The sequence below is a fragment of the Dermacentor silvarum genome, chromosome 2 (genome assembly GCF_013339745.2).
Source record: "Dermacentor silvarum isolate Dsil-2018 chromosome 2, BIME_Dsil_1.4, whole genome shotgun sequence".
In the NCBI taxonomy this organism is placed as follows: domain Eukaryota; kingdom Metazoa; phylum Arthropoda; class Arachnida; order Ixodida; family Ixodidae; genus Dermacentor; species Dermacentor silvarum.
In genome coordinates this window covers 182,763,742-182,788,867 of record NC_051155.1, presented here as the reverse complement: position 1 = coordinate 182,788,867, position 25,126 = coordinate 182,763,742, and the positions used below count along the sequence as shown (strand labels likewise).

At 48.0% G+C, this 25,126-nt stretch overlaps 1 protein-coding gene across 1 annotated transcript in view; it reads left to right on the top strand.

Annotated features, from left to right (window-relative positions):
• The window catches only part of LOC119442250 (growth factor receptor-bound protein 14), a 191,432-nt gene that overhangs the window by 151,510 nt on the left and 14,796 nt on the right, over positions 1–25,126 (top strand). Inside the window, exon 4 of the mRNA XM_037707056.2 lies at positions 18,200–18,359. Within this exon, the coding sequence (XP_037562984.1) occupies positions 18,200–18,359 (160 nt within the window). The remainder of the gene's footprint in view (positions 1–18,199; positions 18,360–25,126) is intronic.

Sequence of the window (25,126 nt, the reverse complement as noted above, 5' to 3'; positions counted from 1 at the left end):
ATGCGTAGTCCCACGCAGGTTCTTCCAACTGCAAACGACCGCCATCTTCCCTTGCTTCTGATCTCACAGGACCCGGTCGTCTGCGAGATTGGATTTGTCGCTCCTCGATTTGAGCAAAGCAAGCAAGGAAAGGAGACGTAAGTTAGATAGGACGTGAAAGAGCGACGGGTGACGGGTGGAAAAATAAGAAGTGAAAGGCCCCCGTGGCAGAACCGTTGTTTGACATGGGACAGCTGTTTTGCATACGCACTGCCGAGACCAAACTCGCTTCGACGCGCCCGGTGCAATGGCTTCACCGCAGCGCACCGGAGTCACGTCGCGAAGCGAACTTGCGCGCGTGCGAGGGAGTGTGAGAGCAGGTCGGCACCATGCGCGCGATGGGTCGATCGTAGCTCGTAAGCCGCAAAACGGCGTGTGGATTTCGCAAAGCTAAGTCGATAATGCGGTCGCGAAATCAGAAAACGCTTCGTTGCGCCTTTCCCCGCCCCTCTTCGGGAATCTCACTCCGCGCACGGACCGCGGCCCTGTTCTTTTTCGGGTGGAGCTTAATGAAACTTGACTCCCCCATCTTTCGCGCCTGTCTCCGCTATTTCTCCTTTCTTTTTTTTTCTTCGTTTTATTTTTCTTTACTTTTTTTCTTGCGCTGACCATTTCTTCATTCTCCAGCATCGTACAACGTCCCGGGTGACACTTGTTTTACGACATCGTCAGCGACCCGTGCTTTTCAAATCGCTTTGTACGTGCGCTTCTCTTGTACCTCGTTGTATGTACGCGGTCCAGGTGTACCGAAATATTAGTGCGCCTTCGTGCGTGAAACAGGTGGCCTTCTCTGCGTGCCACGACGTCGCTCACGCGCGCACCCATGTCTTTCAAGCAATTGCCTTCGTTTAAATTTTTTTCCCTCTTATTTTGCTTTAAATGTGTTGTTTGTTCGGCACAAGCCTCTTGTTTGTCGCGTAAGGGTTGCTTTCCACGTTGCCTCTGTATCGAGGCCTTTCTCTGCTGCCACCCCCCGAAAAATAAAAGTGGTCTTGTCGATCAATTCTTTTCTTTGTCCTTCTCTGCATTGTGCCCTTCTCTCCCTATGCGCAAACTCGATTACGGAATCGGGTTTGCGTATGCAGCTCGTTGGAATGGCGACATTTTCTTTGCCGCGCGTTGTTCCGTTTCGTAACTTTCGAGAGTTAGCCACTTCGGCATGAATTCGAGAGAGCGAGAGAAATTACGCCAGATTTTCGACGCCAGGCGCATTATTGAGCAAGCGTTAAGCTTCGTCTTCTTTCCTTTCTCTATCGCAAAGTTTGTCTCTCTCGTCGACAATTCTGGATCGCATTTCTCGCTCTTATTTTCTTCACTGATGTCAGGTTTCGTGGCAGAACTCCGAACGTGTTTAAAGCTGCCTTGTCTTTTCTTTCGCGACGACATTTGTAGATTCGTATTTCCTTTAGTACGAAGAGGTCGTGAAGGGCGCGCTACAGGTGCCAACACGTTACCCGATGAAGAGAGGAAGTCCGCGCAGTCACATGATCGATAACACTGTACTTGCTGCTGCTGCCGCAGCTTCTTTCTTTCTTTTTCTCTCTGTCTTTCTTTTTTTTCTTTGAGTACTTACTTGCTTTCTGCGTCCAGAACGTCTCTCCCGTTGCGCCCACTTCTCACGCACGGTGCATTGCCTCACATGACTTCATCGCCTTCTTGCCGTTTCTTTACAACTCTGCATGCGGCGTGGTGCAAACGCCCTTACCTACGCTCGCGACTTATTGTCCAGCAGAAACCGCGTCCACCTGTCGTATTCTATTACAGCCTTGGCCTGCTTGGATTTTTCTTTTTCCTTGCCCTATTCTGCCGGCTATTTGGAGGGTGCCTCTATCACAGTCCTCTTTCTGCTATTTCTATTCGGGGACAGTGAATCGCGAAATTGGTCCCGTTCGATATGGGAGCCGATCGTTCTTTCGTCTCTCTTCTTAGCCTTTGGCCGTTATTTGCCGCGTTAACTTAGTCAGCATTGTTCGGCTGCATTGTTGAGCGTAGCCGCGCAAATGCGTCATGCTTCTCACTGACCCCCGGTGAGAGAGGTTATAAAACTTTATGCGCGGGCAAAGGCTTACGTGACGGGGAGACAAGAAAGGAGAAAAATAAAGAAATCTGGCAGCGTGAGTATGGGGGGAGGTAAGAGCGATGGCTTTGTGGCGTGGATTTATGGTGCGCGCTCACTTCTCTCAGCGCTCTATCAGGGGCGCGCAGTAAAAAGCCACTTCGTCCGGTCGAGCTCCCGTGATAACAGGTTCCTGAGAACACTGCCTTTCGCGGTCATTGTAAGATTCCACTGTCCTCCCAGAGGCGCGAAGGCTGTGTGTCAAGTGGGCGGTGCCCAGTCGAGTGAGTTTGTTTTGCTTCTCGGATGTCTTCGCCGTCGTCTTCTCTTTTGCAGTTTCATCTCCGTTAAGGAATATCACAATGGAGGTCTCGGTTTCTACGCTATATATATACAATGGCATTTGCGCTGCCTCGGTTTCGACTCTTCTTTGCACACGGCCTGATTCAGCTGGCACCGTCACCGATGATCCACAGTGGTGGACATTGAGCAAGCTCAAATTTTGAAGGAATAGATAACAAAACGTTTTCATCAATGAATTGTGTAACATCAGATGAGAGAGATGTTTTCCATTGTAATCGTGTGTGTGTGTGTGTGTGTGTTTTTTTTTTTTTTGTGCTCCCAGTTAAAGTACTTCTACAACGACTACGGCCTATAGCTATAATCCAGGCACGTGAATTTCCGCGCTATATAAAGTGCGTGAGAGGCGCATATAGAGGCTTCGCGCTGAGGGCTCTCAAGTTCGTCGTTAAATACAGCCGTCGATCGATGATATGATTATAGCGCGCGTCCACCGGTATGCGGCATTTATTTCTACCTACAAATGTTGGAGAACCATAAACAATAGCCCCCCCCCCCCCAAAAAAAAAAAAAAAAAGACTGATGCTGTAATTAAAGGTGTATACCTATGATCATGCATTTAAAGTCCATGAGATTCACAACACCAAATGAACAAAAAACCACCTGATGTTGTGCGTCTAATTAATGTTAAGTATAGCATGTACCAAGTATACCCCAACACGAAGTCATACTAGGGCCATGCGAGCATCGGACAGAAGCGCGCGCTCCATCTTTTCCGTTTCCACTGTATATCGGGGTCTTGGGCAACACCTCCGCGTGTGCAGTGCAGCGTGAAGTTCAAAGTCACGGCCCAAGTGACCGCCGAGGCACGCCGTGTTGAAACGCGGCGGCCTCCTGTCGTTCCGTTCGCCCGCGGTCGCGCTGTCGCCGCCGCGTCTGCCGAGCTGCTTTGTTCCACCGTGTGCCGTTGCTGCTTGCGCGCGGTATCTGGGTGGCATTGCGCAAGCCAGGCAGTATAGTCGCTGCGCTGCCTTCTCTTCCTTCGTGCGTCCAGCTACTCCCGATGACTAATCCCTCGCTCGAGGCCACGAAGTTATGAGTCACGCTATATAGCTTGACTCGCGCTGTTATCAGCTCTCCCAACTAATGGTATACTCGATTGATCGTTTCAGAGCGCGGTCGGAGCGCTCTGTTGGTCGGGTAAAATAACATTGAAGCTCTACTACAGAGGAAAAAGAAAAGATTTTAGTACCCTTAATCCAGCTTTGTTAAAGGGACTCTAAACGCATACCTGCCAATACTCTCGAGTTTACGAATTTGTACTCGTCTTATGAAAAAATTAATTATGTTCGAGATACAGTTTCGCTGGTCGGTTTCTTTATCTTCCGTTGGAAGTCTGAGCGTGAAAGGAAACCAGAGGGGCCATTGCTTCCAGCAAGTTTGTACGTGCAAACTCCCAAAGCAAGCAATACCGGCAACAGCAATGTCACTGCAGTGTAAAGGTCGCTGTGATTAAAAAAAAAATTTTTTTTTTAATCGTGCTGTTCCACGTTTGCTGCTCTGCTCCTTGTGTGGTGCGTTTAAAGGCTAGTGCTCCGGCACTGTGCGTAACCCGTGGCTGTGGAACTGGAATACACGATGTGACGTGCAACGAGCAGCAAGCACTATGGCTGAATATTCACTGAGCTATAGATAGCGTTTCTCGTTGAATCGTGCCAAACAGCTGGTTCGTCTGTTAATGCGAGCTTGTTGTTGGAAGACGCAAAGTGCACGCTCTCGATCGTTCGTGTTTGCTTTTTCCTTCTTCTTTCTTTTTTTTTTCTTTCCTTTAATTTTTGCGGGATATTATGTAAACCCTGCATGGTTACAGCACAAGAAAGTTTTTCTACATTACATTTCTTTAACTTGTGTTCCTTGAAAAGTTATTTTTCCAGCGCTCTTCGGGAATTAATTGCATTGGCAGTCATTGAGACAGTCTCTCTATCTCTCTATGTTTCAGTTGTGTATTTCCACATATACTTGTGAATGGAAAGATACTTCAGAATTAGGGCAGCGTTTCGCGTGCATGCAACCTTTTTTTTTTTTTTTCGAAAACCATGAGTGGGGCACCCACGCTTATGCATACATGGAACGACCGCGATGCGCACGTCAGTTTCTCACTTATGGTTTCCAAGTTCGCGAGGCAGCAACAAATGGATGAAATCCCTGAAACTTGCTCTAACCGGAATGGTCTTGCGAAAGTCCGAAACTTATGCATACGTGCTGCCGCTAACTCATCTCGCGCGCGGGGGAAATGATAAAGAAAAGAAAGTTTTTCGCTGTCAAATCCGAGCACCGTTGTGCGCTAGCCGCGCCGCGCTCACGCCATTAGCGCAGCGGCAATCCATTCATCTCGGCCTGTGCCTGTAGCAAGATTAGCGCCTTCACATCCGTCTTTCCAAATACGTGCGGGTTGTTGCGTTATTCCTCCTGCTTCAATGTTCGCAATCCCGCGCGAAACGTGACCATTCTTCGCGTTTTACCTTTTTTTTTATTTATTTTTTTTCTTTCTTTGTTCGCGCACTTCGTATCTATATTTCCTCTTATAGTCGCGGTCGCATATACGTACTTCCGTGTAATCCCACTTATCCTCAAGCCGCACTTTCGCCAGAATGATTGCGCCCACGCCTTAAGCGGTATACACGTACAGCAAATCCTTGTTACAACGCGTCTATTAGTGCAACGCACGCCGTTGTATATACGTCGTACATACGCGTTCACACTGAGCCGCCAACGCCTCTGAATGCGCAGCGACCGCTGTCGTGTGTGTTGCGCGCGTATTCTTTTTTTTTTTTTCAGTTCTTTCGTTTCCTTTTCCCCAATGTAGATTACTGGAACATCTTGGTCAGCTTCCCGCTTTTCCCTCTTGCTCGGGGCGGTGCCGCCGCCTACGAGCAGAAAAGAGAAGTACTGCATTATGACACTAACGCGCACCGACAGTGAACGCTTCGGTGGTCTCAGCACTACGACGCCTCGATGCCAGCATTCGAAGGGACGCTGGCATCAAGAAGCACTACCAACGCCAGGTGGCGTTCACCGTACTCAGCACAGCGGAGCGTGGCCTCCGCAATTAGCTCTGAAAATGTTTCTGAAGTTGATCGCGGAGGCTGCAATTACGACGCGCTGTACGCGCTGATTTGACTCGGTGACGATTCAGTTACGTGCTTTGTCTTGCGCGTTGTATTAGTGTGTCAGTTAGTGCTTCGTCTTTCGCGTTGTGCTAGCGTGTGCAGCGTAGTGCAGCTTCCATATGCACGACGGTTGCTCATGGTCATCGACGTTGGTAGTCGTGATGGAGGAGACGTGCCACCAGGCGTCAGCGTGGGTGCATCAACGCCTAAGGGCGCTTTAGCCACAAAACACCATTTTCTCTCTCTGTCCCTTTGAAGTGCGCTTGCGGTCTGGAATAAGTTGCTTCTCGTGTGCTAACCACACAAGTTCGTGGTGGAACACAGAAGGCTGTGAGACGTATACATGTCGTATACGCACCCGATAAAGAAAAAAATTGATGCGAACATTCAGCCATAGAAGATTACACACGCTCTGGCGCTTTAATTAATGCTCGCGGCAAGAAGATATACAGAGATTTTATATCTCGTAGACCTGAAGGAATGCAGACATCTGGTCAGCAAGGTTGACGTGCCACGTATCAAACTGCCACGAAAAGCCCCGGAGAAACACCAGTCCTAAACACACTCGCAGCGCAAAACGTGGCTATGTACCAGACCACAAGCATTTGCCGTCGTTTACAGCACGTATAATACATTTCCTTTTCTGGCGCCAAAGATGTGAAAAAGAAAGAAAAATTGAAAAAAAAAACTTGGGATGATGAAAGGAGCAAAGCGAAGCCGCAGAAATGCTCCCGTTTCTGTTCTTCCTTGAAGTTTTTCTTTCTTTTTTTTTTTTTTTCTTGCACCGCCAGCTGTGACTCAGTGCCAAGTAGGAAAGGGAGTAAATCACTTTCTATGCGCCGAGCTGTGCTCACTTTTTTTTTTTTTCTTATTTACCCTGCGTTCCTACCGCGTAAATCACCTCAGCACGTGGCCAGTTCTGTTCCTTTCTCTTACGTGTGCATCTCTGGCTCAGAAATTAGTTCCCTCCGGGCGCAGCTGTTGGCCATGCTGCACTTCGATTCGCCTTCTGCTCTGTAGCGGTGTCCCACGCGTGCAGGAGTTGGATGTTGCGCATGTTAACACTGAATCGAGCGACTGTGTGTCGCGGGCTATGATTTCCCTAGACTGAGCTGCCTGGTTTTGCCGGGAGACTCAGTACTGTCGATTTAAGAGTCGAAGAAACTGTTTAGTTCAAAGTAGACGATGACTGTCAATGATGACGCTATAACAACTATGCATACTCCTGCCATATTGTTTTATACGTCGATATGTCCTGTTCTCACATCGAGCCGTAATTTTACCAGTCTAAAATGTATGAATGTAGTGTGAGGAGGAAGAGCTGCGTTATGATTAGTATTGTCTTCTTCTGCATCAGCGCCATTCTGCATCGTCGGTTTTCACTGTCACGAACCTTTTCTCCCCATAGTTTTCATACTGTAGAAACATTTTCCTTTTTCGCGATTCCTTTTTCATTCGCTCACGTCAATCAGCAAAATACTTTTTCTTTCTTTCTTTCTTTCTTTCTTTTTTTCTTTCTTTCTTTCTTTCTTTCTTTCTTTTCTACGACCATGACGTTAACTTGGTTATCACTAAACCGTCCGGAAAGATTGAGCTGATTTTAACTGATGGACGCGTGGTAAACTATATACATATATGGGCCGCAGCCACGAGCACACTACTTCGTATTTCTTCGAAATTGCTGCTGCTGCTAGTTTTTGTTTGTTTTTTCTGACTCAGTGGTCGTTACCTGTTTTGTGGGTGCGTTTTCTTTTTCCTTAGCGTGCGATAATTGTGTTCCTGGGGCATGTGGAAAGTGGTTGTGCTGCCCTCGAACCAGCAACAGCAGTCATTGAATTTTAATTTACTGCCTCTTCCCTTTGTTCTTTCTGTATCTGATTCGGCGTGCTCATATCGTTGATTAAAGACTACAAATGTCAGCGGACTTCTGGATGCTTAACTACTTCCTTAGTGAATAATGGTGTGTGTAGGCGAAAAAAAAAAAAAACTTTGGCTGTTGTGTGAAGCTATAGGACAGTGTGAAGCCAGGAAAGTCGCTGACATCGTGACAAATGTTCGAGAGCGAACACTGCGAGGGATCGGACACGTACATATCTCAAGCATGAAAGGAAGCTATATCGGCAAGACGGAACATGTGAATCGACTCTGACGGCACATCGATATCGTGGCAGTCGAAAGAAATCAAGAATGCCGCGCGAATACAAGTGAAACGTGGAGTATCCCTGGAAAGCTTGGGTGCTTCCAATATCTCCACGTGGATCCAACTTTAACCCTATACCTAGACCTGTTTAACGTGGTATACCCTACCCTACCTTGCCCTAATCGTGCGCAGTTGTAATCAGTCTCCTCAATAATTGAATGGCACACGCATTGCCAACAATGAGTTGTGAGCTACTAAGCGTGATTTCGTTCATAGCGGCTGGAATTGTTTGTGCGCTGAAAAGGTAAATAAAGAAATCACGCCGAAGGTCACCGCGTCTCCACGAATGATCGTATCAGGTGCAAGTATATACGCAAAGTCGAGTGGGTGCCTTTTTTGGGATACACGCGAACTTCGCGCTCAATGTGTGTAAAAAGCTTTTTGCTAAACGAGCACAGTGAAGAAAAAAAATCTATTGTGCTTGCTCAGCAACGGCTTATGACACAATGCAGTGAGCGAGACGGCTTCTTAGACAGATATTGCTTGGGAAATCCGGAAAGTTGAGCGAAAAGAATTGGTTGAGCAAGCGGCTTGTACTGAATATTTAACTTCTATGTTGAACGTATGCTGAATGCACATAGGTGTGGCCTTCCTTCTATCTATCGCTTTTCAATCAAAGTTAAATTTCCTAATAATCTGACAGCAGTGGAAGGCTTTCGAATTACAATTGTGTGCATGCACAGTGCTGCAACTTGGTGGGTGGGTGGCAACGCTAACGCTTTCTTATTCCAAGGACACTTCATGATATGGCCGGTAGTTTCGAAATACGGAAAGTGTTCGCTCTTCCCTGCTCTTCGGCCCCCTTCTGCGCTCGTATTGCCATTATTCTATGGGCGGCTGATCAGGTTCTCCATTATATACATTGACGTGGACTGCGCCAGGTCTTCCCAGCAACAAGTATACCGCTTCTTCTGTGTGACCTGCGTTATTGCCAAACGAAATAAGGAGAGCAAGCACACCACGTCCTTGCTGCAATTCTGGTTTATATTACCCCGCATTTACGCGCCATAATCGGAATTCGATTACGTCAGGCCTTCGAGCCTGATAAGCCTTCAAGCTTTATCTCTCCTTCCATCAAATGTCGCAATGGTTTCTCAATTTTCCGTTCTGTATTCCTAACGTAATATCGACCGGCTTCACTGCGTTAACTAATTCGCGTCTTTCCTGTTTCCTTTACAAATATGGATGGTTTCGATGGCTACGCACAATCAGCGCAGTTTGCCACGCCTTGGCGAATGAAACGGCAGTCGTGAGCGCTTTGTGTGGATCGCCGGCAAAGTTTGTGGGTGATTATATAGCTTACTTGGGAAGGGGGGGGGGGGGGTAGGGGAGAGAGATTCAGAGACCTCGCGTCTTGGCGTCTGCGGGGCAGGTACGTCAAGTGCCCACTCGAACGACGACGTAATTACGATGAGCGCGCCCTTCCTTTTTTGGTTTTACTTGACCATGCATGCCATGGGACGGTCCGTCTCTGTTGGAGACGGTATTGACGTGGCGCAATTCGGGGACGTGGTAGACTTCTACGGCGTATCCTGATCATCATGGGTGTCCTCATGGGCCAGTATAATATGAGGATTCCTTTCGTTAGATTTTATTTATTTCTTATCATCTACCGTTCACGACCGGCCAATTTCTTTGAATACGTAGGCGGGGCGCCGCTTGGGCCTCAACATAGAAGCTGGGGAAAGGAATTGCATAGGAATAGAATGGTTACGTTATCCCGATCAAAGTCAACATCGGTCTCGCTGCGACAATGTTCTTCGTTTTATTGCGCTGTATCCTCGTACACGACTTTTATAGTGAACAGTACTGGAGTGACAGTTCTCCGAATTTCGAACGAGTTGAATTGTGTTAGACTACCACTTCGAAAGTACGCTTACAATGGGGCGAACTAGCAGTTTATGCATAAAGTCTTTTTTTTTCTTAGCCTTCATGCCCGCGGACATAGCCGTTAGTTTGGAGAACTCGTAGTTATATGGCATTTCGCAACGACTGCAATTGTTCGCTTTGTGCCCAGTCGCGGGCCTTCTGTTTCTATGGCAGGTGTTGGCTGTGCCGAGAGCTTGCGTGTCCAGCGCCCACAAGCCTTTCCTCTCTTTCGCGTTGACCGCAGGGTCGACGTGTCTTGCATACGCGTCTCCGCCGCACCTTACTATATGTCTCGCAAGTTCCTGCGTGCAAGCGCCGTCCATTGTAGCGCGATTTCAGTCGTTGTCCCCCCCGCTGTCATCGCTCGCGGAGAAGCCCTTCGGCGCGTGTAATCCCGCAGTCTATTGTTAAAGGGTGAGGCGCTGCTCCCTGGGATTGTCGTGCGGCCGGTCATCGCGCCCTGGCTGTTGCGAATTGGTCGCAGAATGCGCGCGTTACACACTGCAACGGCTGCTGTGACGATTCTGCATGCCTCCCGCCTGCCTTCGCAAGCTGCGCAGTGGCTTGTGCGCAGCCTTTCTACGTTTCCGAGCGATCACCCGCGGCGGGGTAAGTGCGCGGGCTTGCGTCAAATGTCGCGTGTTCGCCAGAACGTACAGTGATTGCATGCTTTGTTATATGTGTTTTTTTTTCTTTTTATCGCGCTGTATAGCCATCGTAATGAAATGTTCTTATTCCAATGGTATTCCTTTTTGCCCTTCGTCAGAGGTCTGAGTGCCGCTCTGCACACGTTGTCAACGGGCTCGGCCGGCCGGCCATGAGCGATCGAAAGGAATCCTTACATTATGCAACCCTGCGCTGCGCATAGACGTGGATCAGTCGCCCGCTGTTTCTTTAGTTTTGGCCGCGGTGAAACTTTAGTTTTTGTTCCACCTTGGACGCCGTTTGTGGTGGTTGATATTGAGCTAACTACTATATAGACAGTGACTCATCTATACGTGAACGCGCCACGTGTCCGGGAGTGGTTGTGCCGCGGCGTCGTTCAGTCTTCGTACTCTCGTTGCGTTCACTCCTTCGTACAGTACACGTTCATTCATCGTTCGTCATACAAATTTAACAGGGCATTTGGTTTGACTCCATAAGAAATTTCTGGACTGCGAAGCAAACGTCCCTGTGGCTGAATTCCAGAGTAGAAGCACCCAACAAGAGTCCAAGCGCAATGCTAAACCGCTAAACCTTGCTATAGCGCTGTCAATGCTTTTCCCTTTCGGGCGCCACTTCTTTTTTTTCTCCTCCTCTTCCTGATCGTCATTCTCCTCCTCCTCTTTTCTTTCCCTTCCCCCAACGCCGAGTAGCTGGCTATAGGAATTTACCTCAGGCCGACCTCTCTGCATTTCGTATCATTAAACTCTCTCTCTCTCTACTATCCGTGTAATCGTTGTACTTAGCACGTGTAAGTTGCTTTAGTGTTCCTGTGTTTGCTTCGAGCATCCTTGGTACGGCTGTCAGACAGCTGGATGGCGAGAATTCCGTCCTCCTATTCTAACCTGTCTCGCTCTGTACTTCCGTATGCATTCGAACGTCCGATTCTAAACGTCATTCTTTGGGTTCCCACTACTCACGTGGCGAGCACACGTGGGTCGAAGGACTATAGTTTTGTGCGTCAAAAAAAAAAAAAAAAAAAAAAAAAATCTTCAGTCGTCTCGGTGATCTGGAGAATTTGGTGGATACGCGCTGTAGCGCGCGATACCTGTGTAGCGCGCGACATGTCCGGCCTCGTGCAACCAAGAGATCTGTGTCGCCCGGAAATGGCAATCATCGAAATGGCAATACGATGCGTGGATGCCCACCGCCGGAGGAAAAGGAAGAGGAGGAGCTCAGCTCACTTTTCACGTACTTTCACGCCACTTCGAAAGCGCGATCCCAGTTGGACGAATCGGAGAAGGATGCGTGCGCGCCCGGTGTCCGCTGCCTCCTGGGATGTCCGGGTCCGTGGACACGCGATCCCTTATCCTCTCGGCCGCCTTTCGCTCTCTCACGAACGAACGCGCGTTTGCGCGCCGAGAGGAGGAAGTGGAGGAGGACCACCCTGTTGCTGTGCGGGGCCGACACACAACGGGATCCCGTCACATGTGGCGCTCGCGTTTTCGCCTATGCAGCGGCGTTCCGGGAATTCCAGCCACTCTTTACTGTGCGCGTTTACATGTAGGGGTGCGCTGCTGCGGCGCCTTCCCTGCCTGCCCCCCCGAATCGCGTCGTTATTTTGCGGGAGCGTTTTTTCGAGGAACCGTTCCCCGTTACGGCGTGCCCGCGCTGCTCTGTTCCGCTGGCTCGGCTGGGTGCAGAGATTTCCCACTTTTCTTTCTCTTTGTCCGCCTCCCTCTTTCGTTTTCTTTTTTTTTTTTTTCTTTGGATATAGACTTTGCCGCGATGGAGAGAGTGCCATGCGATGACTCAATGACTCTCTGGGCAGTCCCGTGACGAGTTATCGCCCTATTTTTTGTTTTCTCTTCGATAATAGCCTCCCTTTGTTCCTGTCTGGTTTTCCTTTTGTTTTTTTTTTTTTCAGCCTGTGCAAACCTTGCTGGTTTCTCGAGCAACCTTTCTCGTTGTCTTTGCTTCGACATTACGCGTAGAGCAGAGGCGCTCGTGTTCGCCTGCCATCGTGACGAAATAATCTCATGCCAATTGTAATCGGAGGGAGACAGGTTCTTAACATTTGCGAGGTCAGCGAAAACGGGAAGGTATTATTATTCTTAATCATTTCTTGCGTCTCTGGGTCGCGTCCCTTCGGTGGAGGCAGCTTGCGGGACCTTGTTTGCCACGCAGGTGCTCTGCTCCTCTTTCTTTCTCTGTAGCCTTCACCGTGCGTGATCTTTCTTTCTTTCTTTCTTCTTTCTTTCTTTCTTTCTTTCTTTCTTTCTTTCTTTCTTTCTTTCTTGCTTTCTTTCCAGCCTTCACCGAGCGTGACGTTGTACTCCCTCCCCTTTTCTCTGAACTGGCTCGTCCGAAACTAGCCTGAGCACCTTTCTGGATCAGTCGGTCGGGAATTGATACCCTGCCGCACCTGCACATATATTAGCGAACGCTACGCCTACAGCGCCGAACTTCCTTCAGCTTTTGTAAATGTTGTAAATACTGTGCAGATAGCACACATATTTTCTTAACCTCGCTGTTCTTTCTCTGTCTACTGCTTTCTCTTATATTTTGTTTTACCCCATATTCTCACCTGTTGATCCTTGAGGTATAGCTGTCAACCGTCGGCGAGGGCGAAATCCTCACTTCCTTTTTTTTTTTTTTCTTCTTCTTCTTCTTCTAACAACCGCAAGTGCATTAAGATACGGGATCACACTTGCCGCGCGGAGTTGGTCTTCTTCATTGTTCTCGTCCCATTCATGCGCAATTCGTGCAGGGCGACATCGTTTTTTGTTTGCCCTATTGTCGCGGTAAAAGGGTCCTTTGTGTCATGCATGCGAGCCGGCGCATGAGTCACGGGCCCTGACCGGGCGCCGTCCGATCGGCGCCGACCGCTGACGAGCGGTCGGTGGGCATACAATAGTCCGGTCGCCGACACGCGCACGCAAGGTTAAGACCCCCCGCCCACGCCACTTCTGTTCTTTCTCCGTTTCCTCCGCCAACCCTTTATCTGCATTCGGACGCTCGAGTCAGCTACCGTTTATCGAATGGGCCCCTGCACGCGTTATAACGCCAGCTCGTTAAAAAGGGCGTTAGAGAGCAAATATGAATGGTATCTGCTTGGGCTACATAGTATAGTGGGATGCGCTTGCGATCAAGGTTTCCAGCAGGAAACACTGGCATGTACAGTGAGCGGCGTGTCTTCTAATTCCCTGCTGTCCATGTCGGCGTATTCTGCGTGGAACTATTGCTTGCGACGCTAAATGAGTTTTAGACTGGTGAAGTATGTAATACCTTTAAAACTGTTTTCATTCGTTAGGCGGGAAAAGGTTGATTACTACTGCAGAAAATGAAGACCAAAGTTCCTTTCGAATTCCCTTTGTTGTACGTCTGTGTGTACGTTGTACGTCAGTGTGACGTCACGGACTTAAAACTTCTCTCTCTCTCTCTCTCTCTCTCTCTCCTGCTTTCGCCGATCTGACTCAAAAGAAAAGTTCCGTAAACAATTGCCGAGTCCAGTATTTGGTTCTTTAAGGATGCAATGTAGTTCTTGCGTACCCATAATCAAGTGGCTAGACCGGAAGCTGCGGTGTACAAATTTATGACGTCACGACAAGCTATAGTGCTGGAACTTTGGCACAGTGTCGCCACCAGTCTCTCGTTGTTGCGCGTTTTTCTGGCTCGCCAAGCGTCCTCCCGAATCAAGAGCGGCCGGTTTGCTATAGTGCAGGACGGCAACTTATTAATATATACGACTTAGATTTCCTCCCTTTAATTCTGACATCTGATTCTTCTAATTATCGTATAAAGCACGTCTCGGGAACTTATGCTTGATTTTACAACCATGTGCGCATATATGAAGAATCTAGCGCGTTCATATATTATCGCAATGGAAGATGCGGTTGCCGTTGATTTGTTTCATTTGGCATCGTTGACTTAGACTATACATATACTATATCATCAAGCTGGAAGGCAATGAGACTAGAAACAGGTATCGATATATTTTTTTAAAACGATTCGAGTCGGTTAAGCGCGTCCATCAGGATTGCGTTACCGTGGAATAGAGGGAGAGATATAACTGAGAAAGGTGACTGCGTGCGGTATACAGCTGTCCGCTTTATTTTGATATTCAGAGCTCGCATGGCGGTGCTTGTGCAACGTCCGCGCAGAGAGTCGGTCGGCGATTCTGTAATTTTTTTTTTTATTCCAAGTCTCGTGCTGTATATATACAACTGTTTTAGCCGATGCAGCTGGCCTTGCAGTGCGCCATTCGATTTACCGCTTGCGGCCATATATCGTTCGTCTCCGCTCCGTGTTCACTCTGCAGTGAAGAAGCTTATCGAACCGCGTCCAGCAGGCTTCACTGCACGTAAGACGATTAGGTGTGCCCACAAACCGCTGTTGCGATTCGTACTTGCGGCCATGTCGTGATGGTCAACCAATATTTGCTTAAGTACGTCGTTTGCGCGATAGAGTTCGGGCCATGGTTGGTTATTTGTGACCATCTAATAACGTCGCGTAAAAAGGTAATATGCATCTTCCTCGTTTTCTTACGCGCTGTGATTAGATGTCTTTTTGCAGTGCATTACGGTAAAAAGATAGATAATGGTGGTTGTGTCACCGAACGCGATCACATTAGCAGACTTGACAAATTAACAATATCGGCGATAACAAATTCCATTCCTTATGGTCCTTGGAAGACACAAACGTATATATTTGAAAAGAATTATATTGATTTCCCGGACTTTTTACGCGTGGTAAAAAAAGAAAAGAAAAAAATCAATAAATAAGCCTTGGCATGCAGATGTATGCCAATCCGAACAACTAATGCGTGAGACATGGCGAAGCTATATAAAAGGGGGTTATCACAGCTTTCAGACGTCCTAAGGGTCTGTTCTGCCAATACCCACGACTGGAAAAGCTAAACTATATGTACGGTGCAATTCCTTCGCTGTATATACCAGAGTCATTTAATACTTTTTTAAATGACTCTGACTATGCCCAAGTCTTTCGATAAGTTCCTTTAAGGAAAGAAAGAAAGAAAGAAAGAAAGAAAGAAAGAAAGAAAGAAAGAAAGAAAGAAAGAAAGATATCGATACCCACAAAGTGTGGATTTGGGACCCTCCTAACTGAGCTCCAACGTGGAGCCGGTGAAACGCGACATGATAAACAAAATATTACGGATTACTGGCTGACATAGACCGCGCGAACAAGTTGCCTATTCGAGCGAGATATATATGCAGAAGGTAAAGTTTATTTGTTAACTATTTATGATTACGCTTTGAAGCAAATTCGGGGCTATGACGCAAGCGGCGTTGCTGGCTGCTCTTTGATATTTGATACCAACCACGTGCCCGAGAACCGCTGCGTCAGCTTCGCTATAGATTATAAAAATATATATTGTGTTTTTGTCTAAAACAGTTCATCACGATGTAGGACTGCCCCTTAGTGCTACTGCCAGCGACCTCTACTCTTGCATTAGTATTCTGTGTTTGCACGTATACGTGCTACCCCGTTTACGGCTCGTCTAGAAGTGAGCGGTTGTCGTTTTCCTTTTGGATAAGGCTGTCGGTATAGCCTTGTCATAAGCTTTCATTCTGTTTATTTTGCGGCCTCACTAGCTTTCGCTCTAGATATAGTTTAGTATACAGTAGTAGCTACGGTCCCGCGACTCCGAAGAAGCGGCGGGGACGTTTTGCATTAACCTCGCTTACGTATATACGTTAGAGGACATCCACCTATAAAATTGCGTTTCTTTTCGTACCTGAGTGAAAAATAGCTCAACTATAGAGGAAGTTAGCGTTTCGAATTGAGACCTTGCGGCACGATTACACCCCCGTTTCTTATACCCTTGCTTTGAACGTGCAATCGTGTTGCCTACACGTCCGGTGAGGCAAACCGCCAGCACATGCAGTGTATAGAACATGCGCTTCACGGCTGTAGGAAATGAGATATAAAAGGTATCGCGTCTAGATTGGAAACTTGCCAGACCCAGCTGCACGGCGTGTTATGACCGCTGAGTATACGTATACGGGTTCTTGTCGAATAATAAACATGGAGGGCAGAATGGCAAATGCTTGCTTGCAGAGCTTGCTTTTTTTTTTTTTTTTTTTTTTTTACCGAGAGACTTCGAGATTACGCGCGCGCGCTCGAACATGCAGTGTAAGTGTGAGACAACTCGGCAAAAGGCGTTTGCCCCCGTGAATGAACGAGCTTTTATAGCCCTTCTATAGCGGAGGTCTTATCCCCTCTGGACTTCATCTATCTTCATATCTGTCTGGGGATTCCCGTTCGGTTTGGATTCACAAAAGTGGTGGTCTCTGTGATAAGGTGACCTTTGTTTCGTCCTAATAGGACCGCCCGTCGACGTTAATAAATATGTACGGGACTTTTCTAAGGCCGCGGCGAAGACTGCTATCGTGAGCGGGAAGATAATTGAGGTGCATTTCTTCTGCCATTTAAACACGCCGCTCGCCTCCCCTAGAGCACTCTGTTGAGCAAGTGCGTGAGTCAGCTTCTAATAACAGAAAAAGAAAGTAGTTAAAAAGACACAAAATTTGACCGCCCAGCTGTCGAGACGACGGCCGCGGATTCACCGAGAATTTAGCGTCTGTCAGAGCTGACTTTTCTTTCCATACTGGCGTTCGAAAACTTGATATAGATTAGAGATGTAAATTTTTATTATAGTCTCTGGCCGCAACTTTTTCGTGTGGCACGTCGCGTGGCCTCAACATGTGCTGTGTGGTTGACGATACCTAAATTGAATCGTATATTTTCGCGACGTTGTTATTCTCGCCGTTGGCGTCGTTATTGCCAGCCGCCTCACGATTGGTTCACGCCGTTGCTATCGCCCGACACGGCCCAATGGCAGCCACCGTCGGGGGACCCTTTTAACCAAAACGAGAAAGCGGAAAGGCGTGGTGGGGTTGGGAGGGCGAGAGAGAGAGAGAAAGCGAGAAACCACTGGTTTACGACTCTCAGCCGAACGGTTCGACCAGTTAGGGTTAAAGTTCGTTTACTGTCAAACCAGTTGCGAGGTCGGAAGAGGGAGCAATAAAACCTTAGAGCGGGGAGAGAGGGCCACGCACAAAGGATTGACTCGGGCACCCACAGTAGTGCAACGCGTGGAGAAGGGTAAGCGCACTGCGAGCGGCGGCAGTGCTGCTGCCTTGTGTGCATGTGCGCGCTGCCGGGCAGCAGCGGCGCGCGCGCGAGCGCCGTGCAGGTCACGTGCTCGCGCTGGACCAGTCGCGGCGCTCTCCGTCTGCGAAAGCACTGTCGTCAGCTAACCGAGCATTTCGCTCGGATTGAGCTTCTGGGCACAGCTCCGCGAACGAGTGTGCGTGACCACCGACCGTCGTTGAATTATACTTCGAGTATTCACGCCCGCCGAGCTTCTCTCGGCGGGCGTGAGTGAGATACGCCTTGTAAAGAAAGAAATCGGGGGAAAGGTCCTGTCGAAGAATAGCCGGATGAGGCGAGTGGGGGGGTGCGCACTGGGACTCCGGCGCGATCGCTGCGGCGGTGGTGCGATCCTGTTTCTCCTCGCTCTCTTATCGGGCGAGGAGGGCCGGAGAAGGGAGGCCTCGGCAACAGCGGCGAAGGAGCAGCGCGGCCGGCGCTTCAGCCAACGGGGCCCCGCCTCTGCTCTGCTGCGTTCGCTCCTTCTCCTCCGGAGGCGGCGGCGAAAGAGAGCGCGCGCCGTGCCAAAGACGCGCGTGGGCGAGGGTTAGTGAGAGAGAAGTAAAAAAGCAATACCCTGCGGAGAAAGTTTCGTCGCGTTGCCGTTGTTGCGTTCGGGGAGAGAAGAGTGTGTGACGGGGCGCGGCGGTGAAGCCTGTGCGCGCGTGTGTGTCGCTTGGTGGCTGCGGGAAGAGCAAGAGCAGCAACCGCGTTTTCTTTACCTGCGGTGCGTGTGGCTGTGCGCAGGCGGCGCTGACGTTCCACCTGCCGGACGGGGGCAACCAGCGCATGGTGGTCGAGGAGAACCTCCGCTGCATCGACCTGTGCCATCTGCTGACGCTCAAGCTGAACGTGGCCCGATCGCCCACCTGGACGCTCGTCGAGAGGATCGCGCAGCCCAGGATCGGTGAGTAGTACAGGCTATTGGCTCCGTTTATTCTTCCCACTGTTACTCTTATCTGCCCCGAACGTTTTTTTTTTTTTCGAAGTTGTCCGATGTCTTGAAATCAGCGCGGAGTTGTCCTCGCGAGTCTTGTTGACATGGGCGCTGCAGGAGAGCTCTCGCGCTTTGACAGGGCGAAGCGTGGTCGATATTTCACGGACCGTTAGTCCCGTGCTGCTATTCAGGACGCACTTTTTTTTTTTTTTTCGTGTAGGCGCCTCGAAGAGTACAAAAGTTTGCTTCTCAGCGCTTTATCGCGTCGTGCTCCGATTTCCGCACGATTTCATTTTACCGTGAGTCCTCGTTATCGCTCAGTAATGAAGAAGATGCGCTTATATGCTGCATTGTCTGTCACGGAGCTTCATTTATTTGCTCAGTGGCTATGGTGTTGGGCTGCTGAGAACGAGTTCGCGGGATCGAATCCCGGCCACGGCGGCCGCATCTCGATGGGGGCGAAATGCGAAAACACCCGTGTACTTAGATTTAGGTGCACGTTAAAGAACCCCAGGTGGTCCAAATTTCCGGAGTCGCCTACTACGGCGTGCCTCATAATCAGATCGCGGTTTTGGCACGTAAAAACCCATAATTTAATTTTTTAATTTCATTTATTGCGCGTCGTTCCTTTTCTGGTGCCCCTCAGTACGTCTTCCAAACTGCCTTGTTCTCTCTTAAAGAAATTCACCGGTCCTTTATTGCGCTTCCATTGTCGATGTCTTAATTTTCGGGCAAATTTGAAGCTGACACTTTCTGCAGCCGGCCTTCTCAAACTCTTCGCATCGTTGTCGTGTGGCACGCACTCCGAAGATTGTCTTTGAAGACGATCAGCATACTTATTTTCGCATTATTCATTCATTCATTCGGCTCTGGAGTTATCTTGCCCGTGCAAAACTAAATAAACTAACGAAAGCAGACACTGGCAGTATTTCGCGCGTATGAGTTTGCTGTCTCCATGGGTGCTTCTTTCTTTCTTTCTTTCTTTCTTTCTTTCTTTCTTTCTTTCTTTCTTTCTTTCTTTCTTTCTTTCTTTCAAGCCTTCACCGTGCGTGATGCTGTACTCTGTCTCTCTCTCTCCAATCTCTTAGTTTTGTAAAATAGCAGGATCTGTGCATCGCGTTCGCTAGCATGCATTGATTAGACTGAATTTATAAGTAATTTTACATCGTACAAGCGTACGACGCTACCAAGCATGTAAATGCTATTTCTTTTCTTTCTTTTCTTTCTTTGTATCCCGTTGCGCCGAGCAAAATTCAAAAGCTAGTCATCTTATACAATCGTCACCGCTTTTATTTTCGTCTTTCTTTTTTCTCTACGTTGAATTATCCAGCGAGTTGCATTCATTCAGTCTCCATAAAATTTTATTCCAGTCGTTAAGTGTTCGCGATCTCAATGAGCGCAGCTGTTTCCCTCGCCGTCCCAACACACTCCCGCTGCGAAGGAGCTGTATAGCTCTTCGCTTAGCAACAAGTCGAAGCTCAGTATAGAAAATAAAATAATAATAATAATAGTAATAAAAAAAAGCAATGCAAGGACTACTTCGAATACCCACAACCCTCCCCGTTCGCCGCACGCACTCAACGAAAATAGGTATAGAACAGCGCAACAGTAAAAGCCTGAGCAGTGTTATCCGTCATGCTTTGTGCGCTTTCCCGCGTTCGTCTCTGCTGCAGCGCCGTTGAGTCTAAAATAAAATAAATAAAAAAAAAACCTCTGTTCTGTTTTGCACTGGTGGCCGTCTGTTCCTTCCTAAAGCCGCTCTGTTTATAATCTGCCAGCGGAGGCGCCGTCCGCTTCGCTTTTTCCAGTAACAACAGCAAACGCCACGCCGAAGCGGCCCGCGCTCTTCTTCACGCAAGCACTTCCCACCTCCCGTTCTCCCCTCCCCAATGAAAAAGAAGAAAAGAAAATCTGCCACTCGGAGCTGCGGCGACTTCCCGTTCCGTCTCCTGCCAAAGTCGCATGCTTGATCAGCAGCAGTAGCAGCGCTTCGTCGTTCCGCTTTGCAGCTGCTGCTTTTTCCGGGCTTATGCATCGTAAGCTTCCTTCGCGCGTCGAAGTTTGGAAGTCGAAGCTTTGAAGGGCTTTTCTTCGCGCGGAAGGACGTTGGGAAAACAGTTTGAAGGATATTGGAAAGAGAGGGGGGGTGGAAACACGCCAAGGATTTGCTTGCGCGCTCGCCGACCGTGGACAGATGAGGTTGGCTCCCTCTTCGCGCCTGCACACTCTCCTCTGTAGTGGAAGCAAAACGAAAAGCAATTAAACGACCTTAAGTGCCTGCGTAAGGCCGACATTGAAAGTGGGGACCCAATATGGGTTTTCGCTGTCCGCCTATAGGGCGTCGCGACAACGGCTCCAACAGAATAGAAACGAGTTTTTTTTTTTTTTTTTTTCATTGCTTGCTTGCTGGCTTGCTTCTTCTTGCTACTATTGTTTGCAGAGTAAACAAGCAAAGTTGAAAAGGGGGGGAGGGGGGGTGTAAAGGGTAATAAATTTTGGCGAAACGGCATTTTAAGGTTAACAAAAGTTTACCGCACTTTAGAAGGGGCAACATATCAGCGACGAGCTTCCGAAAGTGTAGTGAAATTTTGCTCTTTCCTTTTGCAGCTGTTGTAATAATTTGTTGGAAAGAACGGTGGAGGCCGCAGATGGCCTCAGGCTTTGCGAGCCGGATCGATTCGTGCAGTTGTTTCGCCGACATTTTATTTCGACTCGGAGCTTAATTGCACACTGTCTTTCTCACACAGGCTTCTTTTTAAACTTCCACGTTGCAGGATTCGCGTTTTCTTTGTGACCTAAGGAGCAGCTGTCGGGTATGCTTTATAACAACATATCTGCTGACTCTTCCGAGTTTTCCGCAATGCTTACGAATTCAAGCTCGTTCTAAGGTATTTTTTACGGATGTTCCGTCAAGATTTGCGAAAAAAAAATAAATTCTGTTAGCGATAAAGTATCGCTCGTCGATCGCCGACCCTATTCTTGGAAGTATTCTATAATCGTGAAAGGACGCCACGGAGGGGTGCCTGAATGGTGCAACTTTATTCGGACAAGTTCCATGAAGCAGGCGAAATCGGCAACAACAAAGTCCCTGGAAATCACTATATGATCAAAAAACAGTGTCAGTTTGTGCTATTCCGAAGCTGCTGCTGGCTGAGTGCTGTGTCGAAAGTCGTGTGTATAGTCCATAGATTGTGTGTCCTCTGGGCAAACTATGGAGAAAGAAAGATTGAAAGAAATGCGTGCTATTCTCTCCCTAATTTTTCCCTCCCCGTGGTGTTGTGTCGGGGGCATTTTTCCGAAGCTTTTCAAGTTGGCAGGTATGCTTTAGGCAACGTATTATAGGGTAGCAACGAAAAAACAAAACAAAACAAATTCTTCCTCTTCTTGTCGGCGGCATGGTCAATCGAACGATTTTCTTGGCAGCTCTTGTCGATGGCTCCCGCGGGGTTGAATTTCGGGCTGCTTGGGTTTGCGCGGCGTTGTGAGGAAATTTCTAGATTACTACGCCTGTGCGTTATTAAAATAAAATTGTCCATCTGTTACACGGTTAACGATGACGCACGGTGAACAATGGATTCTTCGCGAGTTGATTAAAAGCCCGAGCGTTGTCTGCGTGCTCTGCAGCGCTGACGGAGCTTCAATCTATCTTGCGCATAACGTTCCTTTTCGCAATAGACTTAATTCCGACGATCGTCAGTACGTCACCAGTCAAAGCCACCTTTTCTCTTCGGGCGTCATCGCGAGTCACCTCATGGCGAGGCATGTGCGGAGCGTGCGGAAAATGCGCGCTTGCACTGAGCGCGTCCTTTTATTTAGTATATTATACGCGGGGGTTGTCTGCGCATGTCTTGTATAGGACAATGAACACCTTCTCACGAGTTTTTCTTTACGGCGGCAAGTAATGCTCAGACAGCCGGCGAACATTCCTGAGCTGTAGTTTATTCGGCATAATTAGTTATGCGCCGACATAGTTGCGCGCAGAAGCCTTGTTTCCAATGCCCTGCCAGTGGATGCAGCTAGCCTGGCTCGCATATATGCGACGCTTGGGAGGAAAGGGAGCAGACTGCTGCGCTACGAGCGCTCGCTCACGTAATCTCCCTTTGCGAGGAGGTCAAAGACGTGCGGCTTTCTTTTGCGTGGGTCAGCGCGCCGCCGAGATTCCGGCCGCCGCGGACGCCGCTCGTGCACTTCTTTTCCGGCACCGTGCCAGCGATTGCGTTGGCTTTGACAGACAGGCAATAGGTTCGCTCTTTCTTTCTTTCTTTCTTTCTTTCTTTCTTTAGCAGCAGTCTACCGGTTTGTCTGCGCTTGCGCGGCGGTCCCCGCTGAGTGCATGCGCGCTGATGCGACTCTGTTATCTGTTTGGCCTCGAGACGTTTTGGGCTTATATAGCGACATACAGCTTCTTTGTGTATATAGTAAAATCGGTTTCGCGAAGCGGCCTTCTTCTGTAGACAACGAGGTAGCGGGCTCGATACCCGGCCCGCGGCTGCTGCGTTTCGGAGATGTTTCAGAATGCAGGAGCGGTCGTGTAATTTATACTTGATATATAGAAAAGACCTCGTCGGGGGTTAAAGTTGACGCTATAGAAGCCGTTCCTGTCCCGTATAATGTATGCGCGTATATTCAGCAACGCGATCAGACTTGCAACGTGCGCTCTAGCACGTAATGGTAGCATTTAGTGTTTATTCAGTTCTTGTATAAAGTCCGTCATACAGGGTGTTTCATTTTAGCTGCACCAATTTTTTAAAAACTGCCTGTGGCAGATAGCATAATTATAATCCTTGAGCTAAACTACTCGATGAGGCGGCCATTACTTCCATGAGAAAAAAACCGCTTAATTGAGTAATTAACATTATTACGCTAATTAACTTTTTAATTGTTTACTTTATGGCACATCTTTCAATCTACGAAATATAGCCGCTGAGTTCGCAAAGCGTATCCACTTGAAGCGAATTCTCAGGACTGTGCCAATTTCGAGATATTAATTTTCAAAGTGTCCCACGAAATACATGGGCGTTCTAGTTAACTTTGTGCTTCAATGCATAAAACAGCGTTTTCCTCAAAAAGTTAACTGGAACGCCCATACATTTCGCGGGACACTTTAAAAATTAATATCTCGAAACTGGTTCAGTCCTGAGAATTCGTTCCAAGTGCATACGCCTTGCGAACTCAGCGGCCATAACCCGTAGATTGAAAGTTGTGCCGTAAAATCATTAATTAAAAAGTTAACTAGCGTAATGATGTTAATTACTCAATTAGCCGTTGTGATTTCTCGTGGACGTAATGGCCACCTCATCGATTAGTTTAGATCAAGGATTATAACTGTGCTATCTGCCACAGGCAATGTTTAAAAATTTGGTGCAGCTAAAATGAAACACCCTGTATATATATATAAGCAAGCTAGAATGCTGAGTTTTAAAATATCGGAGGAGCCTTTTCTTTATTGTCGATAATAACCCTTGATTCATTGGACGGAATCGCGGCCGCGGTGCAATGTATATAGCGATGCCTCCCGCTCGATTCTATGGCGCTCTTATAATGCTCCGCTGGCGGTCGGCTTATCCCGCTGATAAGGCCAGCGGAGCGTCGCTCTGACCACTGACGAATAGAAGGATTCGCATCAGAAAAGGCATCGCTACAAAATCGCGGCCCAAGACTCGCAAGCGGGCACGTCCGCGCGCGCCTCTGCACGCACGCATGGGCACCTCTTTCCGGCGCTTGCGCATTGCAGCTGCGAATTAAGCGTTATAAATTATTCCCGCTGCACGGTCGATTAGGCGTCCATAATAGCGCGAACTTTTTTTCTTATCCCCTCATGCGGCCATCTGTGGCGGCGACAGTATATATATATATATATATATATATATATATATATATATATATATATATATATATATATATGTGACTGCGCAAGTGTTCTTGCCCTTTCCTCTTCTTCTTTATTCTTAGTTACCCATATTACTTTTTGCCTCTGCATGCCCCGTCATATATACCCTCGCCAATATTTTCTCATTAATCGAAAGTATTCGTCGACAGCGGAGTCGCCGATGTTCATTCGTGCGCTTTCCGCGGAAGCTAGCTGCACACCTCGAATGCGGTCGAGCGTCTGATTGCGTTATATCGTAAATTAAATCCCTCCACACCGATGTGTTCGTCGCGTCGAATGCGTATGTAAACGCTACGCACACTGTTCATTGAACACGTCCGGCCAAGGGCGGAGAACGTAATTGTTTTTAATTACCTCCGCGTAACGACTGACCGCGGGACAGTGTGAAGAGTATATATATATCTGTTAGCTGCAACGAAAAATGGGTGGTGACGGCAAGGTTGACTATAACCTGGCATAATACGACCCCCTCCTCCTCTAATAATAATAATAATAATAATAATAATAATAATAATAATAATAATAATAATAATAATAATAATAATAATAGCTATGGTCATCTTACTATACGTCGCAGCGGTGACTGTGGTGTATCTATAGATAAGTACTAGACCGGTATACTAAGCGTTATTCTTTCCGGCGCGCGGTATATAGTCCAGTTGCAGCTGCGTTACGTGCCCGTTTGCTTCTTCCGGATTTCAAGGGCGGTGTCGCTGTTATACCCAATTACCTATAATTACAGCATCCTCCTTACAATCTATATAGCATTGTGCTATCTGCAAAGCCGTGCCTTCTTTCTATAGCAGTTCCGTAGGGCATTATTATTCGCTCATCGCATTCCGCGATA